Genomic DNA, 26878 nt, shown 5'->3' on the forward strand with positions numbered 1-26878 from the left:
ACTTAAAGACAAAGACAATGTAACTGCTTTAATTTTGTTAATGATATCAGGATTTGAAGACATGTGCAAATTCATGTTTTAATCATATCTGAAATTCTGTTGCTGGTATGTAGATAAAGACATCTTTAAACAATTGAAGATATTTTAAATTTCTCAATAAATGTAAAAACGGCTTGCCATACCGCATGCTTCCCCGGCACCATAACGAACTGGTAACTCAGTAGGTTATGAAACCCCCGCACACATTGCACCCCCTACGCGCGTTGCTATGTTACCGCTAGGTCATTCAACCCCTACATTTAACCCCTTTTCCAGTGGTCTGTCAGGGATGGCCCCCGTTCAAATCATTTGATCAGTTTCTCCACTTATTTGATAAGTGTTGCCACATTTGATTTCGAATCTGCAAATGACTGAAACCTGAACTAATATTAATGAACATGTTTATAAAAATATTTCAAATTCACATTTGTATGAAGGTATTTTTACCAATTTAGAACAAACTTTATTGATAACAACTTCTTTTACTCGTTAGAGCGACGATACAGACTTTTGTACCGTTTTTATGCTTGACAACGGTACAAGAATCTACATCGAAACGTCGGTTTCACAAATTGAAGAAGCTGCTTTCCATAAAGTTTGATCTGTATTGTACTTCCCAACTTCAAAAATGCCACTCAAAGATGGTATGTTTTATCATTTGGACATCTTGCAGCCGGCCATTGTTAATAAAGTAAACACAAGCTTGTCTTCGGGTGTTTACTTGGACGTCCTCAAGAAGGAAGTTATCAGACCACTTATACAGTACAGCCCAGAGAGAAATGCATTATTCATCATTCAAGTAATTTTAGACCTGTAACTAATAATACTTTTCTCTCAAAGGTTTTTTGGAGAAGGCAGAACATATAAGGTTGAGAGAACATCTGGTGAACAATAATCAGCTGGATGACTTTCAGTCAGCTTATCGCCGATGCTGATCGCTGATATTTCTCTACGCTTTCTCTTACATCTCATACAATGGTTTTTCAGTCTCAGTCTAGAAACGGTGCGGAATGATATCATCCTATATTACTTTCCTGTCACCTGATTTTGGCTATGGTACGTTAATATTTGTGATATACCCCTTCAGCATTACGTATTGTATTTATTTTTAAACATTTAGGAAGGACACGCATTCATTCCTATTTAACCTTCCATCGACTCACGCATGCTTTGTTGATGATAAAGCGTCACACAATTACATGTACAATAAACACAAAGAAACAAACATCATCAATCGTTTTAAATGTCAATGTGGAAACTACTTTCATTCTGGAGACGTTTGCCAAATCGTCTTGTCTACGAAGTATTAAAACAGAAAATAATTAAACCACAAAAACTTGGTACCTCGTACATAATCGATCGACTGCATAGTAACGGTCCGGATCAATGTTCAAAATGAAGCAAATAAAATGTTTCAGATCCATGAGATATAGAGGGTGTAATGGGGACCATCATTTAAGAACAGAGGCGTCTGCTGACATCGGAAGTCACTGGAACGGGGGTGAAGGACGAAAGGGAGGCAACTCTCACTTGATAAGAGCTTGGAATGCCGGTTCGTATCATACGGTACTTTACTGCTTCATGAATACTTTAGATATTTACACGTGAATGATATAAATTACTGAGTCCAGTGTTTAAAATTCCCGTCTACCCGACCGTCCAGACGATCTATTTTCATCTCGGACGGTCTAATTTCAAAAAGTTACCAGTCCGGTGGTCTGGTAGATATTTTTAACCCTAAGTTGCCAAACTAGCTAACTGTTCGCTTTTCATAGTATCAGCAGACAAGTTCAGATGGAATCAAAATCATCACAGACTTCAGACCCAGGTCCAAAAACACTTTGAAGAGTGCTGTTGTGTTGCAACACCATTTAGCTGAAGATGTTAATGAGGGTCCTGACTCAGACAATGACTCAGATTCGTCCGATCTTGATTGTGACTGTGAGGCAGAAAATGAAACAGATTTATAATAAACCAGGCCATGTAGCTTACGGACAGTATTCAGAAACCTGATTATTTTCGTTTTTGTATTGTTGAAAACCGGACAAGCAAGTTTGTATCAGGACTGGTCACCAGTCCGACTGTCTGGTTTGATATTTTGGGAGTTTTAAACACTGTCCTGACGCGGTGCTTCTACGTGGCCCCAAATTCATGATCAATGTTGCTTTTTAAGAAGTTGTATAAATTCTGTGCTCCAAACAAAGATGCCCTACTTGAAATAAAATCCACTCATATGGGAGCATTTTTGCATTACATGCACCACAATTTGGCCAGACACTGTTCTGCCAGTGTGTTTTTCATCAAAATTTAAGAAATTACGTCAAACGGTATAGTGGTGAATCTATAAACTTAAAGAAGCCGCACACATGGAGAGTCGATGATGCCCTGGCACACCCATACACTGAACACAGTCGCCCATTTCCGCTAACAGGCCTTCCGGTATGTAATCATTTCATTTTTTCGAACCTTGCGGTTCTTTTTCTGTTCAACACATTACCAATAATATTATATATACTGACACCGGTCAGTGAAGACCTACTTACTATGCTAATATTAAAAGCAGTCATATGAAAGGCAAACTGTAGCGCAAACAGAGAGAAATATGACTAATCTTCTTATATACGAGCGCGTAAATAAGAAGACTGGTCATTTTCTCTCTGTGGTCCAACCTTATTGGCTTTATAGTTTGCCTGTACTTATATTCCCTTAACTATGATATTATTTTCACTTCCGCCCAGGCGGTCTTGAATGCATAGTACCAATGCAGACAGCGGTCGGTGATGTCCAGTTTCTCATATTCAACTCTAAATGTAGTTTAATTAGTAATAAATTATTTAAAATTGACGATCGAAAAGAAGCATTCACAACAGTCATTAAAATCAAAAGTTCGTGCGTGCCTTTGGTCTGTGGACAAGGTCACGATGAAAGAAAATTATTTACAAGATATGAGTGCCTATTCCAGAAAATACAAACATGGGGGTATTTTGAGACTGGGGACAGATACATTAACACTTGGGGCGGTAGGGGTCCAGTGGTTAAAACGTTTGCTCGTCAGGGAGAAGATCCGGGTTCGATTCCCTACCTGGGTACAATGTGTGAAGCCCATTTCTGGCTTAAAGCCAATCATACTGCTGGAATATTTACTAAAAGCTGCGTTAAACCATACTCACTCACTCTGTTGGTTGAGCTGTTTGTGTGAAGTCATACCTCTTTGTGCGAAGGAACTGAGCGCACTAGGAGTGGCGTAAAACTAAACTCACTCACCTTAACTCAAGCCTATTTTGTAGTGGACGGTGGATCGTGTATCGAACCATAGTAAAATCTATGCCAAGACAACCTAAAACCTTTATACTATCAGAGTCAATATCTATTTGTCAGGAAACGGAAGTTCGTAATGTAACCACTTGAAAACTCGCTGGCAGTAGAGGTGATTCACTCGTCCCTTCAGGAAATATACTTGACATCGCGTGAAGTGAACAACAGCCACGAAGCTACATATATGTATGTACACAACTTCCTATCATAACATGACTGTTACAAATCGCATGCTTTTATTGTGAATTAAATACTGTGTAGGCTATCGAAAACAGTATAATTACTAAAAAGCGTAACGAAGTTTTAGTTTAATATGGAATATTCTGTGCTGTGAAATTTCAGAAACACATACATACAATGATGCATAATGCCACTCTGTACTGGCTGAATACTGGCAGTGTAGCAGCATACTACACCTGCTGGAATTGCTGGAACGAGTCGTTGGCGATGTTGTGCAAACATCTCGTGGGTGCCGGTGTACGTTGATTATCATCTTGAACCAGTTCCACGCACCGATGATATGACACGTTTGCTATGGCATCGAAGTTTTGGTTTCCATTCCCGTATAGCTACAAACAGAGATCGAGGAATAAGGATTATAACATTGTAGATGAACCCGACTCGGCATCATGATGTATTGTACCGTGAAACAGTTCGAGTCAGGGTTTGTATTCGAATTATTTTTTCTGACACTCAAATGACACTAACTTTTATTGTGATGAATCGCTGTATGTGTAAAGTATAAATTACTTGCGTTACAGAAATCGGGTGATTCCAAAACTAGATATATCAATTCATGCGTCGTTGCTATCCTTCGTACATGACCGACACTAACATCATGCTATCAGAACCTGAGGATGGTTCCATCCAAGAATCCTCATATCACCTTCCACAGCCTCTTCGGGGACCATTTCTGGATGAATTAACTGGATGTGGCGTTGACCTTAGAAGCCCCGGTGACGACATTACGTCGATGGACAGGGACTACAAATCTGTCAGTACAATTGTCCAGATCGACAAATTAAAAGACCACGAAGAGGAACAAGAACCAACTCAGAGAAACGTTTTGTCTCCTGATCAGACGACTGATGATGCAGCTCCATTGGCCAATCCAGCTCCCGTGCGTCACGATGATACCTCTGTCAGTATTGAAGACAGCCTCTCGATTCCTGTTCAGCCTCTTGCAGAAGGTAAGAAGGAACACTTCTTTTTCTTGCCGGTGTCGGCCATACTGCCTTGCACTAACGGTGGTGACCCGAGAAGATCATGGTAAGACTTGATCTTCAGTAACCCACGCTTGTCGTAAGAAGAGGGATCGGGTCAGACTCACAGACTTGGTTCACACTTGAGGTATCCCCTTTGCATAGATCATTGCAAACATACTCGTTATGGCTCATGCCATTGATCACTGGATTGTCTGTACTGGACACGATTATTTGCAGACCACCGACATATAGCTGGAATATTGCTGTGTGCGGAGTACAGCTAAACTAACTCACTAATGTTGGTTAGAGTTCAGAGATTAACTTTGATTCGAACTTCCTATGCGTTTTCTTAAAGGTATACTGTCCTAAAATTTACTACAACGTACAGGTGTTGCCCCTCCGCTCTCAGAAGGAAAGAAGTACCATGTCTTCTTCTCCTATGAAATCTCAGACAGAGAGTGGGTGGAGGAGGTCACCAAACGTCTGGAGTCGCCAGAGATGGGCTTCAGATGCAGCATGCACGAGAGGGACTTTCACGGAGGCAAGCGTATTATTGAAAACATCACTGAACACATACGACACTCGGAGAAGACGGTGTTGGTGCTGTCTCCAGACTTCCTACAGAGTCACTGGTGCATGTTTGAGATTGAGATGGGGATGATCCTGAGCATGGAGGAGAGTCAACTGCTGGTGGTGCCTGTGATGGTGAAGCGTTGCTGTGTGCCAGACAGTATCAAGACCCTCACCTACATTGATGCAACTCCTGGCAATGACTGGTGGCAGCGGTTCATTGGGGCCATAGTTTGTAAAGGTGTGTAGTATACTGTATATATACAAGTACTCTGCTCACTAAAATACCAGGGTGCCGTTGTACAAACCGATCTCATATAGCACTAAGGTGACCGTAGCTTACGCCCATGTCTTAACATAGACTTAGGGTAGTTTTGGCGCTAAGGTTGTTTTGTACAAGGCACCCAGGTCTTTGATATTTGATAATTGTCATACATACGTACCATCTGATTTCATGATCGATGTTGTAAGAGATCCCAAACACAACACCATACACTGTAGAATCGCCTGTATGACTGTGGATTGTTCGTTTCAGATGACCTTCTCTCCACCTTCTCGGGAGCAAGCATTCTGACAATCCGACCTAGGCATGGTGAGTGAAATCTGCATCAGTACTGATATGCCAAAAAAGCTACATTTCACATTAAGGTTGGTGTGCGGTCAGTGAGAGAGTGAGTGAGCTGCTTTCTGCAGTAGCCCCCTATTTCCCGACTGGGCACAGGAATAGGCTGCGTACATTGTACCCATGTAAGGAACTGAACCCCAACCGCTCGCTTTACATATAGGGGAGGGTGTTGGGGGTGGTGTCGACAGTTTACCGAAATAAAATTTAGTTCATAGGTGGCCTGTTCTTCCACATAACAAAATACTTGGTAAGTGGTATGTATTGTAAATTATTCTTTTTCAGGTTGATAGGTTGCTAGAGCGGTCACATATTCTATATCAGATATGACGTATTTTACAGGGGATGAAGTGATTTGAAGGTAATTGGCCTCGATGAGTGGAGGTGTGTGTGGAATTTGTTTAAACGTCTCGTCTGTGTGTAAGTCAACAGCTATACAACCTGGTTAATAAAAAGAACAATTGTTCCACTATTATTCAGGAAACATGGACATGCTGACAAAGATATACTCCAACTTCAAATGGCCATCAGGAGAGTTAATCCGTGCACCTTATGTTCCAGATGTACTACTGGCACCCGGTGTCGAGGTAAGTATAGTGGAACCTGTCAAAACCGGCACCTGTCCAATCCGGCAAGTTGTCAACACTAGCATAAAGTCCCAGTCCCACCCATGACTTGTACATTTATCATCAGCTCTTCAATCCGGCCTGTTGTCTAAACCGGACTCCATGTATTCAACCTTTAATAAGGTCATCCTTAACTTTCATTCTTTAACACTGAACTAGGGAAATTCTTGCCAAATGACAACTTTTGTAGCTGGTCTACACCCTTACTTGGGGAAGATAAGATAAGGCAATGCTGTATTATCCCGGCGGAAATTTTCTTTGCACGGTTAACACTGAAAACACATACCATACAACAGCAAAATATACCAAAAAAACCCAAAACACCCATACATATGTGAAATATCTCTAGAAACAGCTGTCAAGTACGCCCAAGATATAAATGATGAATAAATAGTATACTTAACATCCACAGCCATATAGTGCGACATTAGAATATTAGCTGAGGAATATTTGCACTCAAAGCATATTAATATATGAAATTCTGGAAATAGGACATGAGTGCTGCCATTTAAATTTTTACGTGCTTTATTTTCAATTTGCTGCTTGTAAATAGTGCCGATATCTTGCATTTTAAGTCCAGAAATTTTCCTTGCTGTGTTAACAATGTTTACATCGATTTTGAACATAGAGACCCCAATACCAGCTATGAATGTTGAAAACTAAAATACTTGGAATAAAAAGGCCTATAAAATAATGACAGTATGGTTGTGTCAATCTTAAATAACGACAACGACGTGAAGAGTATAGCCGCTTTAGTCATTTCTGGTATATGTAATCAGTACTACTGTTCCAGGTGAGCTTAGATGGGCTTTTGTGGCATTATTGCACTCACCAATTTCGGCGATTTCCTCTTTCTACACTGATTTTGTATGAATTATTAGTAAATACATAAACAGTATAGTCAGATTGTTTGTGTGTATATGTTTATAGGGCTACAACCGCTAATATAGATGTACACAATATGCGTATACACACACCCTATACAACCGTGTCTACCTTTCTACCTCTGTACACGAAAATGTCTTGACCACAGCCCTTAATTTTTATTAACTTTATTAAACAAAATCAGATTCTGTAATTTCAGGTTCCTCCCGAGCAATTTGATCAAGCTATGGACGTGATTCGTTCTTCCTCTTGCATCTGTAGACATTGCTATGACAACGTTCCTTGCTGCGTATGTTTCCTGGTTGTCCTGCTCCTTACAGGGCTCGTCATCATGCCCACCATTGTCATTCTGGTAGCGGTGTCACCACTCCCAGCGCCTCCAGGATTTCCAGTCTTCATCCTCATGACATCTCTACCCAGTATTTTGTTCATCACCGCATATTTCGTACAGAGACAAGTGGTTAGTTGTTATTGTTAACTTGCACTGTTTCATCCACAGCCTGTGTATAATGGTGGGATGTAGTGAGTGAGTCTAGTTTTACTCCGCACTCAGCAATATTGCATCTATGTGGCTGCGGTCTGTAGATTATAGAGTCTAGACCAGACAATGCAGTGATCAACAGCATGAGCATCGCAATTAGGAAACGAAGGCATGTGTTAACCAGGTCAGCTAGCCTGACTACCCGACCAATTCTTCATGGGTAAATGTAAGTATTCGAGACGAAACATAAGGGTCACCCCGAACCCTAGGTAACCACAATCGTATTTACTAGTGTTAACGTCACCGACCTTGACGAACAACCAAAACATCATTCCACGACTCAAGGGATAGATTGACTCATTATACCAGTAGATGTGGTGCAATGCAATGTATTTAACAAATTATTCGTTTTTTCTATTTAATGCAATACAAAATGCCCGTAAAATCTGTTTCCTTGTCCAATCACTCCAGAGAAAATCCCGACTACAGAAGGCAGTGCTAAAGGCTAACGAGATCCTACTGAAATACAAGGTCATTCTAGGAGCCAGTGTACAGGTGACCGGATGTACGCTCTTCAGGACGTGTGTGAGTATTGTAACGAGTGCAGACCAACAGTAACCAGGCCTGTGGCATCTCCTGTAAACTCGATAGGTTCGGAAGCTTCATGTTTAGATAGTTTAGAGGGCTTGTCCATCCTTTTTAGCAAAAATCATGTGTAAGCCCGGGCTTTCCCTTATAGTAGCAGTTACCTCATATTTAACTGCCTTAGGGTCAAACCATTTTAAAATCCCTATAATATGTATTTAACATTATTTATTTGTTTGTTGTTTAATGTCACACTTAGCAATGTTCCATCTCTATAGCGTCGGTCTGCAAATAAAAGACTCGGGACCACAAATCCAATGATCAAGATCATGAACATCGATCTAAGCAGTCCGTATAGGAAGACAGCAGATATCAATAACCACTTGTACTCTATTATTATGCTATATTATTGTGTATGGTATTCATGATTTTCCGTACGGGGACTATGCTAAGGAAAATGAAAAATATTTTTTAAGTTGGTTTGTTAATAGTTTTTTTTTACGAAAGAAACAGGTACAAACAAAATAAATTACATTATAATTTAAATCACATATAGTGTATGTGCATAAATCAGATAGTTAGAGCATAAACGATTGTATTTCTTTTTGGCGGCTCTTTGTTGCAAATTACCATGATTGAGAGCACAGGGAGGATATTACTTTGACACATGTGTGTTTTGAATATTTCAAGATATATTTTAGCCTGAAAAATATTTAGGAGACCATATAAATCCATGATTGAAAGCACAGGGAGGATATTACTTTGACACATGTGTGTTTTGAATATTTCAAGATATATTTTAGCCTGAAAAATATTTAGGAGCCCATATAAATCCATTTTGATTGTAATTTAATTTACATTTCCTACAAGGCTCGATGCATTAGCCTCGTGTTTAAAGTGTTCGCTCACCACCCCAGATACCAGCATGGGTACTGTATGAAGCCCGTTCCATGTGTCCCTCGTCGTGACATTGCTGGAATATTGCTCAAAGTGGCAAGACTCACTGATAAGGTGCGGACGTATAAATCAAATCTTAACGTCTGCATCGCAAAGTGTCATAAAATCAGTTTGAAAAATTAAAACAATCAGATATTTTTAATTTACCAAAATCTAGTTCGAGCGTATTTCCTAATGGCAACTATCATGTAACTATTGTTTTTGAAGTAGTTAATAAATAATAGAACTATATAGTCAATAAATAATAGAACTATATAGTCAATCAATAATAGAACTATATAGTCAATAAATAATAGAACAGAAGACGCTACAGTCGGTCACATGTAGATTAGCTTAAATGTTGCTAAAAGCGACATAAAACAAAACTCATTCACTCACTGTCTGTTGAGCTACTTTTGTGACGTCATACCTGTTTGTGTGAAGGAACTGAGCGTGCTAAAAGTGGGGTAAAACTAAACCCGCTCACTCACTCAACCCCTCACTCATTCAAACTTGTACAAGCCTATTTTATTCTGGACGGTGAATCGTTTATCGAACTTTTAAAATCTCAGTCAAAATCCCAAAACCTTGAGAGTCAATAGCCATCTGCCTGAAAAGCGACGTTTGCATGTAACCAAGTCCGATTCTCATTATGTTAACCTGTGCTGTCCCATGTGACTTGTTTCTCAGAGAATTACAAGGGATTTCCCCCCATCTTTGAAATCAACAGACGGGCTATTTTCGTAATGTTGGATTCAAGATATTTATCTCAGAAAGTCTCATGCAGCGTAGAATGCACCTTTTTCGGGTTATTCTTTCTTGTAAAGTATTTTATCGCAATCACGTGGTTCAGATATAGTAGTGTCATGAGTGAGTGAGTGAATGTAGTTTTACGCCGCTTGTAGCAATATTCCAGCAATATCACGGCGGGGGACACCAGAAATGAGTTTCACGCATTATACCCACATATGTAGATCAAAGATATGTTACATAATTATGTCTGTGTGTTTCAGATTCGATTCTGGTTTTATGACACTGCGGAATGCAAGGTACATAATGTATTCACGATGTTAAAGCTTATCACAGCAGCTTGTCTTTTAATGCAGTCGAAGTGAAAATTCTCTGCCCAATCGAATTGTAAGTGAGTGAAAATCAAAGTCGGTAATGTTTCAGCCATAACGTTACATGCATATATACAAGTGCAACAACAAACGGAACGTGATATTAAGAAACATGTCTGTCATCCATACGTTTTTCATTACAATATCCAGCGGATATCTTCTCTATAATGAACTGATGTTTTCACTTGGGACAGTAACATTGCAATAAATCTTCATATATTGCATGAAAGACGCTTTAGACCTCAAAGTATTGGAGGACATTCTGTCTAATATCTGAAACCCAGAGATCTGAACCCAGAATGGTAAAAAGTGGGTCTCCTTCTCCTGAAGCATCGTCAAAAATCCTTCTAATCTGACTTGCGATTGGGAACAATGTGTGAAGACCTTTCCTGATGTCCCCCGCAGTGATATTGCTGGGATATTGATAAAAGCGGCATAAAACTATACTCATTCACTCACTCTATTCTGACTTTTCAAAGTCCATTTTATATAAACTCCATAATTAGTCTGCCATCAGGAATCTGTTTCGAACTGATTAGGGTTCGATTCACCACGTGGTTGCAGTACGTGAAACCCATTTCAGGGGTCCCCCGCCGTGATATTTGTTAAATGTGGTCTGAAAACTCTCTCACTCGTTAAGATTCGTTTTCAGAAAGTGTTGGCGTCTTTTCTGGAAGAGAGACATGGTGCGAAGAGAGTGGATTCTGGTGTATTTCAGGTATCAGATTAGTGTAAGGTTTTTAAATTGCTACGTACAAATAGGTGTTATAAAATGGTTTATAACTTAACGTTATGAAAGTTTAAGTTTTTGGTAATGACCTGGGCCCGGTTTAACTCAACTGCATTTTTAAAATGAAATAAAGAGCCCATACAACTTAAGCAATATGTTCACAAAACTCAAACTGTCAAACTCAAACTATTTTTTTTCGTTTAATATCAATTTCAGTACATTCTGTGTATTTTCTCAAATTTGAGTAAAATCTAACTTATTTCAAACCTTAGGTTTGTTTTGAAAAAATCGTATCACCTTTATTGGCAGTTCCCTATATTTCCAGGCTTATTCGTCACGTCTTATTCAACACTATAGTGGGGAATATACTTCCTGTTATCTGCAAGGTCAGCTGAAGGTCAAACATGGCGTCAGGCATGTCGGCAATGCCTCGTGCCTATGTCAGTACATTGAAGAGAAGTTATGCAAAGGACAGACCCTTCCATTTGACAATGTCTGATTACCTGTTGGCACACAGAGAAGTACCGTCAGGGACATTTCAATCCACGCAATGGAGTATCTGTTACAGTTTTCTGTTTCTGCCTCAGAAGCTTGATATCGATGTCAAGATCTACGCCGAAACGTCACATCCCCTGCAAGAAAGAAGTGTTATATCTATAACAAGTGTTGTTTTTGTCTGTTAAAGTCCGTTTGAGTGCAAATGAGAACGATGAATTATTAAGCAACTATTTGTGTGATCGATCATTGGGAGACAAACCAAAGCACTGTCACAGTCTCAGTTAAAGCAATGCCAGAAAAAGAATGTGTGAACAGTGTTGTCTGTATCCTGGAGTCCATGCCAGCACTGTTCCACCAGCCATTTGTCACCTCTCAATGTGATTTCATGAGTGAAAATAGAACAATGTTACATGATAGTTTCTTAAACAACTATTTCTGCGATCGATCATAAAACGTCAGATTTCAGATCCTGTTGGGTACAGAGGTTTCAGGACCATGTGTTCCTATTTAGTCTGCATAGTTTCGTGCGCTTATCCGTATTTCGAGTGATTTAATCATTCATCGTTCAGCATTCAGCGAACGTTTTAACTTTCCCTACCATTAGTTTAGGTGATATGTTTTATAAAGCAAACTCGGTTTGAAAACCGTCAAATATCTGTCTTTGAACTGGTTGGTGAATCCTGTATTTTAAGTATAAAGAATATCCTTCTGGACTATTGAGTATTGTCTCTGGTATTCGTTCTAGTTGTGTCCCCTTTTGTCTTGTTTGATTATATATCTGGAAAACAGCGAGAGGTGGAGGAGAGACACAGAGAACAACGTTTATCAAATATCCCAAGCAAGTTGCAGTTTGACCTTGAACGTATACCTGCCACGACAGTCAGGATGGTACACACAGTGCAATGATGAATGCACATTATTGTATGTATGATAAAGGGCACTCAGCAAAATTCCATATATGTGCCTGCGGTTGTTTTAGTCTCTACCAGACAATCCAGTGATCAACATAATGAATATGGATCTAAGGCAGTTGGGATAAGAACGCATCACACAAGTCAGCAAGCCTGACCACCCGTCAGTCGTTTACTTTAACAAGCATGGGTTGCTACAGACCAACTTTCACCCGGATCTTCAAAGTGTGTGATATCAGAAAAGGGATATGTTCCAATACTCCAGTCACAGAATGTAATTGAGCAGATAGTTTTCGTTCATCAATAAACCAATCAAAAATTTAGAATCGGATAGATATATCCATATCGTATCAAGTCGCCATATTTTGTTGAAAAAAGGATTGTGTGAACCTGTCATTCCGAACATATTTCAGCTGTATGAAGGCATTCACGACAAACTGAAGCGATTAACGATGTGAATATGGATTTGGGATACGACACATCAACCAAGTCGGTGAACTGAGCACCCTATCCATTGGCCGCTTTGTAGGACAGACATAGTATGACGATTATTGCGGGTGGGGACAAGCTTGGTTTGGTAACGAACAATTCTAAACCGTATCATCACCAGCCTATGCCCTGTACTGAAGAGGCACTGACTCTCCGTTTGTTATATGTCGTCTCGAGTCATACGACTTTCCATCTGACGTCCTGTCAACCACAAACGTTGACCAAGATATGTTATGGATTAAACTTCTTTTTAATTCTTCAAACGCAACGTTTCAAGGTCTTTTCCAGACCCCTCCGTCAGGTGAACTAACCAAAAGAAAGTCACAAACGTTGTCTGCATCACTGGTGACGTCGACGTTGATGTTCGGACGTTCTGTCTTGGTGTCTTACATGGACGCTGTAGTTGTCGCAGTCTCAGTAACCTCAGACTTAGTATTACCGAGTTAATACTCAGTCGATGTTTACTTAGACTGTAGTTGCCGTGGGGGCTCTAAGAGTTGCTGTCTTGAACATGTGTCAAAATGCGTGTTTCTAATCTACTAGCATGCGTTTATGGTAGGGAGGACCTCAGGCGTGGTTTTCAATGCTACATTGTGTTTCAACAGGTTTGAAAATGGACAACGTCATGTACCAGATTCCACCCACTATTTAAAGGGGGTTTTTTTTGCATGGTGAAATATCAGTGCCTGCAGTTCCTGTGATAGCCTAAACCGACAATGGTTTAACAAGGCTAGCCTTGTATAAAGAACATTTAGTGCTAATCCTTTTGACAAAAATGCAATGACACTGATCTTCGTTGTTTTGTGGTAAACATTCCCCAGAACAAATCCAAAATACACCACGACGTTCATCAGTGACAACAGCCAATGTCGTATTTGCATGAGAGTAAACGTTACAGTTGGACACAAGTCAAGAAACGCAACAACTCGTCATGCTGTAAAATGCAATTAAAGTGATGAGTAAACAGGTGAAAGACCACGTGCATGTAAGAGGAAGTTTCTGAAGTTTCAGAACGTGAAACATGTTGGAGTATATATTACCAGGCAACCAGCATGAAACGGAATTATCAATGTTCAATCAATAGTTGTTTGGTAACGGAATCAAGAAGCATTAGAGACGTGGGATCAAAATGAAATGTTACCCAATCACAGATCTTGTTCACGGGGGTTGCCGTTGTCTCAACTGGCTATCAAGATGACCCCAGGCAAGCTGCTTCAGATTCATATTGAGGGAGAGGGGGGAGGGGGGTTGTATTTTTGTTGTTGTTGTTGTTTTGTTTGTGTCTTATGAGAGGAGTAATTGTTGCTGCTCGCTGAAATTTAATATTTACCAGTGTATGACATAATGTCCGCCCGAACGCAAGAAAAGGGCTAGATTTCTAATGGATCGGGCGAGCCAGCCCGATGGTCTGGTAACATATTTAGTTGGCATGTTCCAAATATCTGGGTAAATTCACCAATCTATTTTCAAACTGAGCGTTACAGTTAGGCTTGACTGTTATAACATTTAACTATCATACGGCAAGCTCAAAGCACTGCGTTGATATTAATAATCACTAATCCAGCGGAGTCGGGTTTCTCTAATTTCTCTCAGGTTCATGGAATCATTCATTGTAAGTAAAATCCACTTATTTTCTTTGGATTTTCCAATCTGACTAAATTCATATGGGGCTGGTAACTATTTTTAAGTTGCTGGGTTTTTGGTTCATGTCTTACACTTACATCACTCATTTCTGTAATCAATGATTGTTTAAACGTCCTGAGCTGTGGCAGCTGAAGTAAGAGAAACCAGGTCAAGGCAGGTCGTTGCATTACCTCACTGTTGTCATAAAAGTTGATTCTACCCCCTCATCTTTTCCACGCTAATGGACATGCCTGTCGTGGAACGCCCGCCTGATAAGGAAAATACTTCACTACAGTTTAATGGATCCCATCGTGTTATCAGTGTTACTATGAATCTTCAGATTCTTAAAGCTGACGATTCCTCTAAAAGGTTAAACGAGAGAAGTCCTTTAGCTTCAGCGACATCGCAGTGTTATTATTATTGTGTATTTTTCCTCTGAGGACGAAGACACGGTGTAGTGTATCTCCTGGTCGATATGGGTTTGTATCCCCTAAGGACTGGGGCAACAGCCTCGCGATTCATGCGATCACACGCTACGACAAAGGGCGAAGTGCGATTCTTCGCATGGGTACCCGTGAAATTGAGGGTAGGATTGGCCTCCTGTAATCCATGCTCGTCATAAGCGGCGACTAACGGGGTCGGGTGTTACGGGTCTCTGACTTGATTGACACTTCTTCATTGTATTCCACTTGAGAACGATGTTCATGATGGTAATCACTGGATTGTCTGGTTCAGAGTCGATTGACAAATCACGAATCACAGTAAAAGTAAGAGGTGCTGGCAAAACAGGCGACATTAATCCCAAATAATTCACTTATTGAACTCAAGACAATAACCTTTTCAATGTTTATTTTCAATGTTTCAGTTATGTTTCAAATATACACCAGTTCATGTGTAAACAGTACCTTTAAACAGTATGGAAAATTTAGCGAAGTTGGTTTCTGAACAGTTAACTGAAGTGAGTGGCTACATTTACACTAGTGAGTCTAAACTTTTAATGGGTAGTATCTGATAAGGATGGGTCGACGAAGACTGTTTTGGTGCTTGGCAAATGTTGGGTGGTATGGTTTAAGAGCAATTCATGGACCATGCTGTCATCTTCTAAGAAGCTGATAACAGTTCTAGTCAGAGCTGTTATTCATTAACAATGCATGGCTTAGCGCCCGAGACATCATTATTGGAGATAACGCTGGTGGGATAAAAATGAACTCGAAAATCCTGCTTTACTAATTGTTTTAAATTTCGTTTTGAAATTATGCGCATTTTGCAATTTCATATTTGTTGCAATAACGTTTTCCATCCCAAACCGTCATGACCGTGTTTAATGCATGGGTACAGTTTGTCTCGTTCGTTGGAGTGGTTCTTCAAAGGGACCGGGTGCTATGCTCTCTTGCAAATCCTGCTAATTCTGTTCATAGCAACTGTTTTCTACCTTTCCTCAAAGTAGGCGTCAAAATGTGCACCAACAGATGTTTGGAGACGTCTTGGTGTCGATGTATCGTCTATAGACATGACATTCTCTGGTGCTGTCTACTGAGAAGCGAATCCCCCGACTCAGCTGGAGACGTGAGAAATGCCGTAATCATTGACCGGGACCGACTGGTGAAGGTAGATCAGATATTACCATTATCCTAATTTACAAAAGTTCACAGATCGCTTTTCACCATTACATTAATTGTACAACAGCTCCAAGATTCCGTGTTTACAATTATGTGAACTGTACAGCAGATCCGAGATTTCCTATTTATTACCATTGTTTTGATCGCACAACAGATCCAAGATACTTTTAATTGTACAACAGATAGGGGGTCCCTATTTACCATTATTTTATTTGTACAACAGATCCAAGATACTTTTAATTGTACAACAGATAGGGGGTCCCTATTTACCATTATTTTATTTGTACAACAGATCCAAGATACTTTTAATTGTACAACAGATAGGGGGTCCCTATTTACCATTATTTTAATTGTACAACAGATAGGGGGTCCCTATTTACCATTATTTTAATTGTGCAGCAGATATGAGGTCCCTTTTTACCATTATTTTACTTCTACAACAGTTCCGATGTCCCTTTGTAACATCATGTTAATTGTACAACAGATCCGTTGTCCCATTTCGCCATTATTTGTATTGTACAACAGATCCGATCCCGTTTTTTACCAGTATGTTAATTGTACAACAGCTCCAATGTCCCTTTTTGTTATAATTTTAATTGTACAACACCTCAGATGTGTCTTTATTACCATCATTTCAATAGTACAACAGATCCCAAATCCCTTTTTACCACTATTTTGATTGTAAAAAATCTAATGTTCCTTTTTGCCATTGGTTTAATTGTGCAACAGATCCGATGTCCCCTTTTACCACTATTTTAATTGTACAACAGATTCGATGTCCCCTTTTACCATTTAATTGTACAACAGATCCAATATGCCTCATTACCATTCTTTTAATTGTGCAACACATCCGAGGTTCATATTTACTATTGTGTCAACTGTACAACTTTTTATGATAAACTTATTTCCAATGATATATACCAAAATGTTTGTAAAAAGTGGCAGCGGTTTTTCCCGGAAACAGACTTTGACTGGGAAAAATATTCACAGGATACAGAAAAGGTTTGCAAGACACAAAACTCATAGATTTTCCATATAGATTTCTACAAGGTGCTATTTATACTAAAAGAGAATTGCTTAAAATGAAGCAAGTTGATAGTAGTATATGCTGTTTCTGCAAGGATATAAATGAGACTGTTTGTCATGTGTATTGGGAATGCCAAGTGACACAAACTTTTTGGAGAAAATTACAAATTTGGTTTAATAATTCATTCCCTCATTCATTTCACTTTACAAAACATGGTTTGGTTTGGTACTTTACACCGAAATATATTACTAAACCACATCATCATTGCAGCCAAAAGACACATTTACATATGTAGTATTAAGAATATACATCCTGATATAACTTCATTTACAAAAACCCTAAAAGAAATATTCTTTGTTGAGAAACATATACGCAAAAAAAAATAAGAAGATAGATGATTTCAATCATAAATGGGGCACTCTTTTCCCAGTACTTGGATAAATTTGAATCTTTCTACATACCTACCATATATCACCTATATCAACCTGTATATGTCTATTATCATAATGTTGATATGATTTCTGTATATCATCCATCGATATGTACCTGTGCTTTGTACTATGTATAATCAGACGAACCAATAAAAAAACAAAACAAAACAAAACAAAACTGTACCACAGATCCCATGTCCCTTTTTACCAGTATGTTAATCGAGGTACAGATACCTTGTTATAATTATGTTTATTGTATAATGGATCCGAGGTTCCATTTTACCATTTTTTAATTGTGTAACAGATCCGAGGTTCATATTTACCATTATGTCAATTGTACAACAGATCCGTTGTCCCCATTTACCATCATGTTAATTAAGGTACAGATCCCTTGCTATCATTATGTTAATTGTACAACAGATCCGAGATTCCTTAATGCCGTTATTTAAATTGTGCAACAGATCCGAGCAAGGTCCCTTTTCATCATTATGTTAATTGTGTAACAGATCCGAGATCCCATATTACCATCATGTTACATGTAGAACAGATCAGCGGTGACTTATTACCATTAAGATAATATTTGTACAACAATCCGCAGTCCTTTTTGACCTTTATGCTAATTGTGCAACAGATGCGAGCTAGGTCCTTTACTACCATTATTTAATTGTACAACAGATCCGATGTACATTTGTGCCATAGTTATAATTATGCAACAGATCCTAGGTCCCTTTTTATTATTATGTTAATTGTGCAACAGATCCTAGATCCCTTTTTATAATTATGTTAATTGTGCAAAACAGATCCTAGGTCCCTATTTATCATTATGCTAATTGTGCAACAGATCCTAGATCCCTTTTTATCATTATGTTAATTGTGCAACAGATCCTAGGTCCCTATTTATCATTATGCTAATTGTGCAGCAGATACGAGACCCCTTATTATCATTATGCTAATTTAAAAGAGACCCGAGATTCCTTTTACTATTATTTTAATTTGAGTCCCTTATTACCTTGTTTTAATTGAACACCAGACCCGATATCCCTTTATACAATTGTGTTAACTGTACGATAGATCTGAGATTCCGTTTTACCATTGTACAACAGTTCCTATGTCCCTTTTGTACTGTTATTTTAACTGTACATTTATGTTAATTGTACAGCAGCTCTGATGTTCCGGTTTGCCACTATTTTAATTGTACAACAGATACGATGTCCCTTTTTACCATCATGTTAATTGTACAACATCTCCGATGTAACGTTTTGCCTCTACCTTTTTATTGTACAACAGCTCCTATGACGCTTGTTGCCATTATTTTAATTGTACAACAGATCCGATGTCCCGTTTTTACCATTACTTTAATTGTACAACAGATCCGAGATCCTTTTTAACATTATGTTAATGGTACAATAGATCCGAGAACCTTATTACCATTGTGTTAATTGTACAACAGAACTGTGCTTTTTTTCTGCTTGGTGTCCGTGTTTGGCAGCTTGACACCTGAGGGTTTCAGAGACTCCTTTTAGCCCCCACAACGAGGCACCTACGTTGTCACACCTTAGGCAAGTGAGTGTTCAAAATTGTTTGCGAAGCAGAAAATGGGTACCCGGTGAAACAAATCATAATGACTATCAACCTTCGAGCGCCTCACGGACAGCATGGGTTAGAAGGGGCGATAATGTCCATAATGCTTTATAGCGTCAGCGCTATATACGTGGTCAGGTATTATTATGACGATTATTATTATTATTTATTATAGACGGGTGGCTGCAATGCCATTGACTGTCCCAGTGACACATCCGGCAGGTGTGTGGTATCCAGAGGGCGGACTCGATGTGTGCCCTTCAGTAAGTATGAATCTATGCACTATCATAAGGTAGGTAGAAACTTTTCGTTGTCATGCTATTCACGAGAGAGGGGAAGGTTTACAGCATAAATTGGTGTACTTTGTTTGAGCATGCGTGTGTGCGCGCGTGAGTGATTTCTTTGACGTACTTTCAATTTGGTTATGACTCCGTGTTAGTTAATTAATAAATTTTAAACTTTTTATTTACTTGGTGAATGGATAGTTTGGTTCTGTTGGGGCTTTCTTACTCAAGAATCTGATGTGAAACATGTAGAAATTCCCAGCCAACTGACATCACATTCAATCACTGAAAATCTGTAATGAATGTATTTCATTTATTTAAGCATACAAGTAAAGCACTCAACTCATTGTATTTAAAATAAACGTTTACTGTCACATCAGTAAATTTACACACAAAAACAACAATTTTTGCCCTCTTCTTCTGCTATACATTGCAGGTACCCCTGTAAGGTTAACATCACAACAGTTGTTTGTTAAGAAACGAAGAGGTAGGTACTGTATTCATGTCACGTTAGTTTAAGATACAGCGAAGAACGGGAGTTCACTCGAACATCAGAAAAAGATCAAACATTAAACCTAAAATTGTCTCCATTACACAACACGTCACTCCAATGAGGAAAGAATAGGAAGCCCATATCTTTCATTTATTGGCGACCTAGCTTTGTTTATTGGAGACTTTGTCTCGTGTATTGGAGCCCTACATTCAAATATTGGCGTCCTATTACTGACTCGGTCCTAACGCTGTACCCAAAACATAATACCCGAGCATTACTGAAATACAGAGACAAAAAGTCACAATTTTTTCATCCTTTTATTACATGTCAAATGTCACTTTAGCACCGTCGCGTTGAACAACGAAGTGTACAGTTTTAGCACTGGAACAGGTGGTGTCTTGACGTTTCTTGGGGTCAGTGGTGTAGGAGACGTGACGTGTTGGTGACCTAGTTGCCGATGTGGCAGATGTTGCTGGTGTTTTCCTCTGGACAACATCATCGACAATCTTTAACATGCCCTCGCTTGTTCTCTTGTACCTATATTGTATATAACAAATACTTCTATTCCCTCCATATTCACTGATGTTTTGATGGACATTTTACAAGTGATTATTACCGAGCGGGTTTAGCTTTACGCCTCAATATTACAGCAGTAGAGCGGTTGTGGACACAACGCATGGGCTTTACACTTTGTGCTTGCGTGGGAATAGAACCCGCGCCGCAGGCACTATAGCCGCTGAGCTACCTCACAACCCATCGACGTTATTGATAATCCTAAAATTAACTGCACATGTGTCCCATTATAGCAGTGCCCATTTGTGATCAATCAACTTGTATATATATATATGAATTGTATATATATTTCAGTATAAGGTTATTTCAAATGCAATATACCCATACTTATGCACGAATAGCTGTCGACCTGTGACCTGTCCTTTCCGCAATCAACTGTTCATCTAAACCGCTCTCAAACAAGCGTGTGGCCGTTGTAGCCCCTGGGGAGTGGTTAGCATAGAATCCCTCAAACCCGGCCCTGGCGCAGAGCCTTTTGACCATCCCAGACAGGACGTGTCTCTCTACAGGAGCTGCAGAGTATCACTGGTTAGGTTTGGGATACTTGAGTGGACGAAGCTAAAAGTCATCACACCCCACTGGGCTACAATCACGTTGTTCATACATTGCATAAAAGCTGCACTGTAGCCGTCATCGGGTATATTTTTAAAAAAAAAACACCCTATTTTTTTAAACGAATAGAATTTCATTTTTTTTTTAATTTTAAGATTTTGATTAATCACCATATCATTCACTCACCTCAATGACATGTACTTCTGGATGAAGTCTAACTGGACATCGGGAAGGGTTCTCATCATTAACATCTACTGAAATGACCTTAGCAGACAGCCTTTTATGTTTCAGCCCTCTTGAATTCGTTTTTGAAACCCCTTCAGAGTACACCAGTTTTTTGTTTTTTTTGTTGTTGTTTCTTGTAACAATACAGAAGTTAGGAATTTCACCTACTTTTAGAGCACGATGTTCCTCTCCTCCTCGTAAACAAAAGTTTATCCCATTCAAAGAAAAAACGGCATCAAGCAATTTCTCCGGGGTGTCATCCCCAGGCAGCCCTTTCTCCCTCAACGCATCCACCTCCTGTGCCAATACCAGCTTGGGCGAGTGATTTCATTTTAGCGTCTAAAATGGTTCTCAAACCCCTAAAAGCAAAATCGGTGGTTAGGTTAACATCTCGACCACTTTGGCGCATGAATCTCTGCATGGAAATAAGAATCTCATGAATTGTGTTGCCGTTGTATTCATCTCCCCTCTGATTCCTTACTTCTGCGACAAACAGACTCAGCGTTCTATTTAGATCCTCATCAGAAAGACTTTATAATTTGCTGCCTAACTGGGATTCAAACCCACCCCTTTCACGTTGCCTTGAATCAAAAATCAGCACTGCCCACTGGCTTTTCTTTTCTGTATTTTTATATTTTGCCAGATTTTCCAAGCTTTGGTATGCAGAAACTGAAAGAGGTTTGCCAAAACGTCGGGTAGTTGTTTGTTCATTTTCCTTTTCTATCTGCTGAGAAGCAAGCATTAGTTCATCATCTGCTGAACTATTTAGTTCGTCAAATTCCCGTTCTAGGTTTTGCGACTCACGCACCAATTCCTCAGCTGAAGAACTATTCCCAACTGTATATCTACGGGATTTTTGTCCCTTTGCAGGATGATATCAAAACTTACACTAGCAATACTTCATTCAGTAGTTCCTCAAAATCTGAGTTAATGTCACTTTCATTCAAAGTTGTGGCTTCGGAAAATGTATTCTGAGTGACAAACACATCGCCAAAAGGATCCCATTCGCCTGACATGGTTGAAAACATCTGGTGAAAGGGATGTGGTAAAGTGATTTTAGGTGTTTTGTATCCCTCCAATACGCTGCCACGTGCACAGTAGAACGTGTTCATGACGTGCGTATCGTGCATACCGTGCTACCCAGATGTAGGACGCCAGTATTGATATTACTGTGTTCGGGTGCAAGGGGTACGAAACTAGGGCGCCAGCATGCATGATTTTAGGTTTAAGCGCAATTAACTCCTAAGACTCGCCTAACGGCCTCGGACTCAACAAGCCGCGCGAATATTGGCGAGTCTTCGGAGTTTATTCCTAACATTCCTATCTGTTTGTCGCTCGGCTGGTACAGCGAAGCAGTTGCATAATCATCAGCGGATCCAGTAGGTGTTTGGATGGTTGTGGGATGGGTGGTTGTGGGGATGGTTGGGAGGGGTTCATGGGTGTAAATAAAGTGTGCAACTCCCCTTTTCTCAATAGCGTGCACGCCCTCTTTCTCAGAAAGCTGCATCCGCCCCTGAGAATTGTACGACGTGCACTTCATCCTTTTAACAAACTCTTCTGAGATAACAGACAATTCTAAGATATCATATTTTAATAGTAAACACTATTCTAAATATAGAATTTAATTTACCATAACTATGAAATGTTTACAACTGTTCACAGAATTCGGAGAGTGTTGTAGTAATTTCCGAATATCACTTGCCCTGTCCTTAAGCTCTTTCATAACGTTCATGTTACTCACCTGAAACAACAACCAGCAAGATACCTATAAATTCTAAATTCAGTCACAGTTTGTTTTTGTTTGTTTGTTTTTTTGTGTTTTTTTTCAAATTATGTAACTAATTTTAAAGGTTCCTATCAGTTGCTATTGCTCACAGTTCTCACATCGATATATACCAATAAAAAAGTTGTCGATACCAGTATTCAGTTTACAAGACTGATAAAATGATGAAGCCAAGGAGTAAACAGATGATGAAGAGAAATTAAGGGAAAATGTGACAATATATAACTTTTCTCAAATGAGTTGGCACTGGCTGGTGATATGCCCGCAAAATGGAATATGAGTTGGCACTGGCTGGTGATATGCCCGCAAAATGGAATATGAGTTGGCACTGGCTGGTGATATGCCCGCAAAATGGAATATGAGTTGGCACTGGCTGGTGATATGCCCGCAAAATGGAATATGAGTTGGCACTGGCTGGTGATATGCCCGCAAAATGGAATATGAGTTGGCACTGGCTGGTGATATGCTCGCAAAATGGAATATGAGTTGGCACTGGCTGGTGATATGCCCGCAAAATGGAATATGAGTTGGCACTGGCTGGTGATATGCCCGCAAAATGGAATATGAGTTGGCACTGGCTGGTGATATGCTCGCAAAATGGAATATGAGTTGGCACTGGCTGGTGATATGCTCGCAAAATGGAATATGAGTTGGCACTGGCTGGTGATATGCCCGCAAAATGGAATATGAGTTGGCACTGGCTGGTGATATGCTCGCAAAATGGAATATGAGTTGGCACTGGCTGGTGATATGCTCGCAAAATGGAATATGAGTTGGCACTGGCTGGTGATATGCCCGCAAAATGGAATATGAGTTGGCACTGGCTGGTGATATGCCCGCAAAATGGAATATGAGTTGGCACTGGCTGGTGATATGCCCGCAAAATGGAATATGAGTTGGCACTGGCTGGTGATATGCCCGCAAAATGGAATATGAGTTGGCACTGGCTGGTGATATGCCCGCAAAATGGAATATGAGTTGGCACTGGCTGGTGATATGCCCGCAAAATGGAATATGAGTTGGCACTGGCTGGTGATATGCCCGCAAAATGGAATATGAGTTGGCACTGGCTGGTGATATGCTCGCAAAATGGAATATGAGTTGGCACTGGCTGGTGATATGCTCGCAAAATGGAATATGAGTTGGCACTGGCTGGTGATATGCCCGCAAAATGGAATATGAGTTGGCACTGGCTGGTGATATGCTCGCAAAATGGAATATGAGTTGGCACTGGCTGGTGATATGCTCGCAAAATGGAATATGAGTTGGCACTGGCTGGTGATATGCTCGCAAAATGGAATATGAGTTGGCACTGGCTGGTGATATGCCCGCAAAATGGAATATGAGTTGGCACTGGCTGGTGATATGCTCGCAAAATGGAATATGAGTTGGCACTGGCTGGTGATATGCTCGCAAAATGGAATATGAGTTGGCACTGGCTGGTGATATGCTCGCAAAATGGAATATCCCTCACTTTTTTATGGTATATGATGTAAATCAAGATCTGAATGTAGATGAAGCGAGACCTAGTTGACCTACGGTTTTCAGTGCGGGGCCTACGAACGTTTCACCAACTAAACCACGGATGGGCTGTCGACGTTGGTAAACATCGTCTAACTGCATAAGGATATACACTCTGCTAATCCAGATTTCTGTCAGTAACGGACACATAAAAAATAACGTGGGGTTATATCATGGCATAGCAAACACATATATCAGGTAGTTGTTGCACCTAGGGCGGAATCGACTTTTCATAAATTCAGTAAGTTGACGCGTGTGTGAGGGGTGCGCACGTGTGTGATAGAGTTGTAATAGTCTGGATAATCGGGGGTGCAATTCTGGTCGCGGCTGTTACCGGAAGTACAGTGGTAAGTAAGGATAAAATTGTTTTTACATGTACATGACTGTCACACCTTGATGCTGCTGTAATATTGCTAAAAGCGGTGGAAAACTAACTCACTCTGCCTCACTCACTCACTCTTGCATGATTCTGGTACGTTCTTTGTTTCCTCCCTCAGAATGTTGTCAAGACAATACTGGCTACACATACAACATGGAGTTTGATGTCTGCTACAAGATGTTTACGCATTGTAACAGATTCACCGAGGGGCGGGGTGTTTGCAGGAAGTACAACGGCGACCTGGCAATGCCGAAGACTGTGGAACTGCAGGCTTTTTATGTCGACTATGTCCTCTCTAAGTGTTGAGTATATTATATAGAGATACCGATACCATTTTACTTGTTTTCACTTAATACACAAGTTCACTACATTCTTCAGTGTCCCTTTAATACACCTGAACCCATGAAGATCCGGGATAGTATTCTTTTCGTAAGAGGTAACCGAAAGGACCGGGTGGTAGGTCACGCTAACTTTGCTGAAGAGTGACCCGGGTTCGATTCTCCACATGGGTACGATGCATGGAGCTCCTTTCTGGTTTCCCCCGCCGTGATATTGCTATATCCGGTGTGAAACTAAACTGACTCACTATCCAAAGTTAAAATCACGTCATCTTTCAAATGTCGAGGTCTAGAACACATCTTTCTGTAAATTTTTGAAAGGAAAGGCAAGAATGATTGCAGCATAGCGCCGCGGTCAGTGTTATTCCAGCTATTCAACATCGGTTTGTTTGGACCAGCCATGATTTGGACTTTAAGCCGCTGTTTTCAAACAATATCACGACGGGGAACACCATGGGCTTGACACATTGTACTATGAGGGGAATCGAACCCGACCCTTCAGCGAAACGAGCGAACGATTAACCAGAAAGCATAAAAGGGGAGGGGGTCGTGGGTGGTGTCAACAGTTTATCGAAAAACTTCATAGGTGTTCTGTACATCCACATAACAAAATGCCTGATAGTTTGTATGTATTGTAAAAATATTCATATAACTACGAGGCTGACCCACTGCCCCACCAGTTGCTGAACAGTATGTGAATAACATGTCTAGAAACGTACCGTTGGTACTTTCTTCGAAAAAATACGGTATACAAACTCGTGAAGTACCGAATATGCTTTAATTTCAGCATCCGTCAATGCCTTCTTAGGAGCCATGTGCATTCTTGGCCAATGGAGATGGTTGGACAAAACATTGGTGAAGGGAATCAGGTTCAAAAAATACTCTATCACTAGGCTGTGTCTGCAGTACAACAGAGACGAAAATATGCTGACCAACGACAAATGTCAGCACTCATACAACCTCGGGTTTCTCTGTGAAATACCTATGAAACGAAAATGTAAAGTAAAAAAACAGTAATGTACTAATTGTTAAGTATTGCTCCCTGTGGAAATAAGGGACAGTGAGGATGATGTTTATTCACCTGATTTTGCAACGTTCCGTTAATAAAAGAATATTCGTGCTTGACACTTTAGTATCTTAGACGTTACAGTGCGCATGCTCACGCTCTACGATGGTGCCAAGCACAGTTGGCTATACACTTCAGAATGGCAGTATGCGCGCAACATTGTTTTTTTAACTGATTTTGAATTACTTCAAATGAATTTCTCTGCATTTGGCAAGGCGTAGACATTCAGAAATACGTATACTGTTTAAACCTACCGGCATGTACGACACAGAAATGACCTGGTGCAACCTTGCTGCTAATTTGAAGTATTAGTCGACTAATGCTGAAACATGTTGATATCGGCGAAGAAAAGGATCACCCGAGACCTACC

The 26878-nt window shown here is 40.0% G+C and overlaps 1 protein-coding gene across 3 annotated transcripts; it reads left to right on the top strand.

Annotated features, from left to right (window-relative positions):
• Positions 1–913: 913 nt before the first annotated feature.
• LOC137284662 (uncharacterized) lies at positions 914–12331 on the top strand. Of its 3 annotated transcripts, XM_067816563.1 has the most exons (11): positions 914–1095; positions 1458–1591; positions 3418–3540; positions 4116–4544; positions 4948–5370; positions 5665–5721; positions 6232–6338; positions 7462–7722; positions 8215–8328; positions 11038–11116; positions 11441–12331. In XM_067816563.1, the coding sequence occupies exons 4-10, from the start codon at positions 4151–4153 to the stop codon at positions 11113–11115; spliced, it is 1434 nt and encodes a 477-aa protein (XP_067672664.1). In that variant the 5' UTR covers positions 914–1095; positions 1458–1591; positions 3418–3540; positions 4116–4150; the 3' UTR covers position 11116; positions 11441–12331. The 3 variants fall into 3 exon arrangements, with proteins under 3 accessions (XP_067672664.1, XP_067672661.1, XP_067672663.1); XM_067816560.1 differs by lacking the exons at positions 914–1095; positions 1458–1591 and adding an exon at positions 10278–10313 and having other exon boundaries at positions 2162–3540; positions 11038–11103; XM_067816562.1 differs by lacking the exons at positions 914–1095; positions 1458–1591 and adding an exon at positions 10278–10313 and having other exon boundaries at positions 3500–3540.
• The last annotated feature ends 14547 nt before the right edge of the window (positions 12332–26878 follow it).

This window comes from Haliotis asinina, chromosome 5 (assembly GCF_037392515.1).
Source record: "Haliotis asinina isolate JCU_RB_2024 chromosome 5, JCU_Hal_asi_v2, whole genome shotgun sequence".
NCBI lineage: Eukaryota > Metazoa > Mollusca > Gastropoda > Lepetellida > Haliotidae > Haliotis > Haliotis asinina.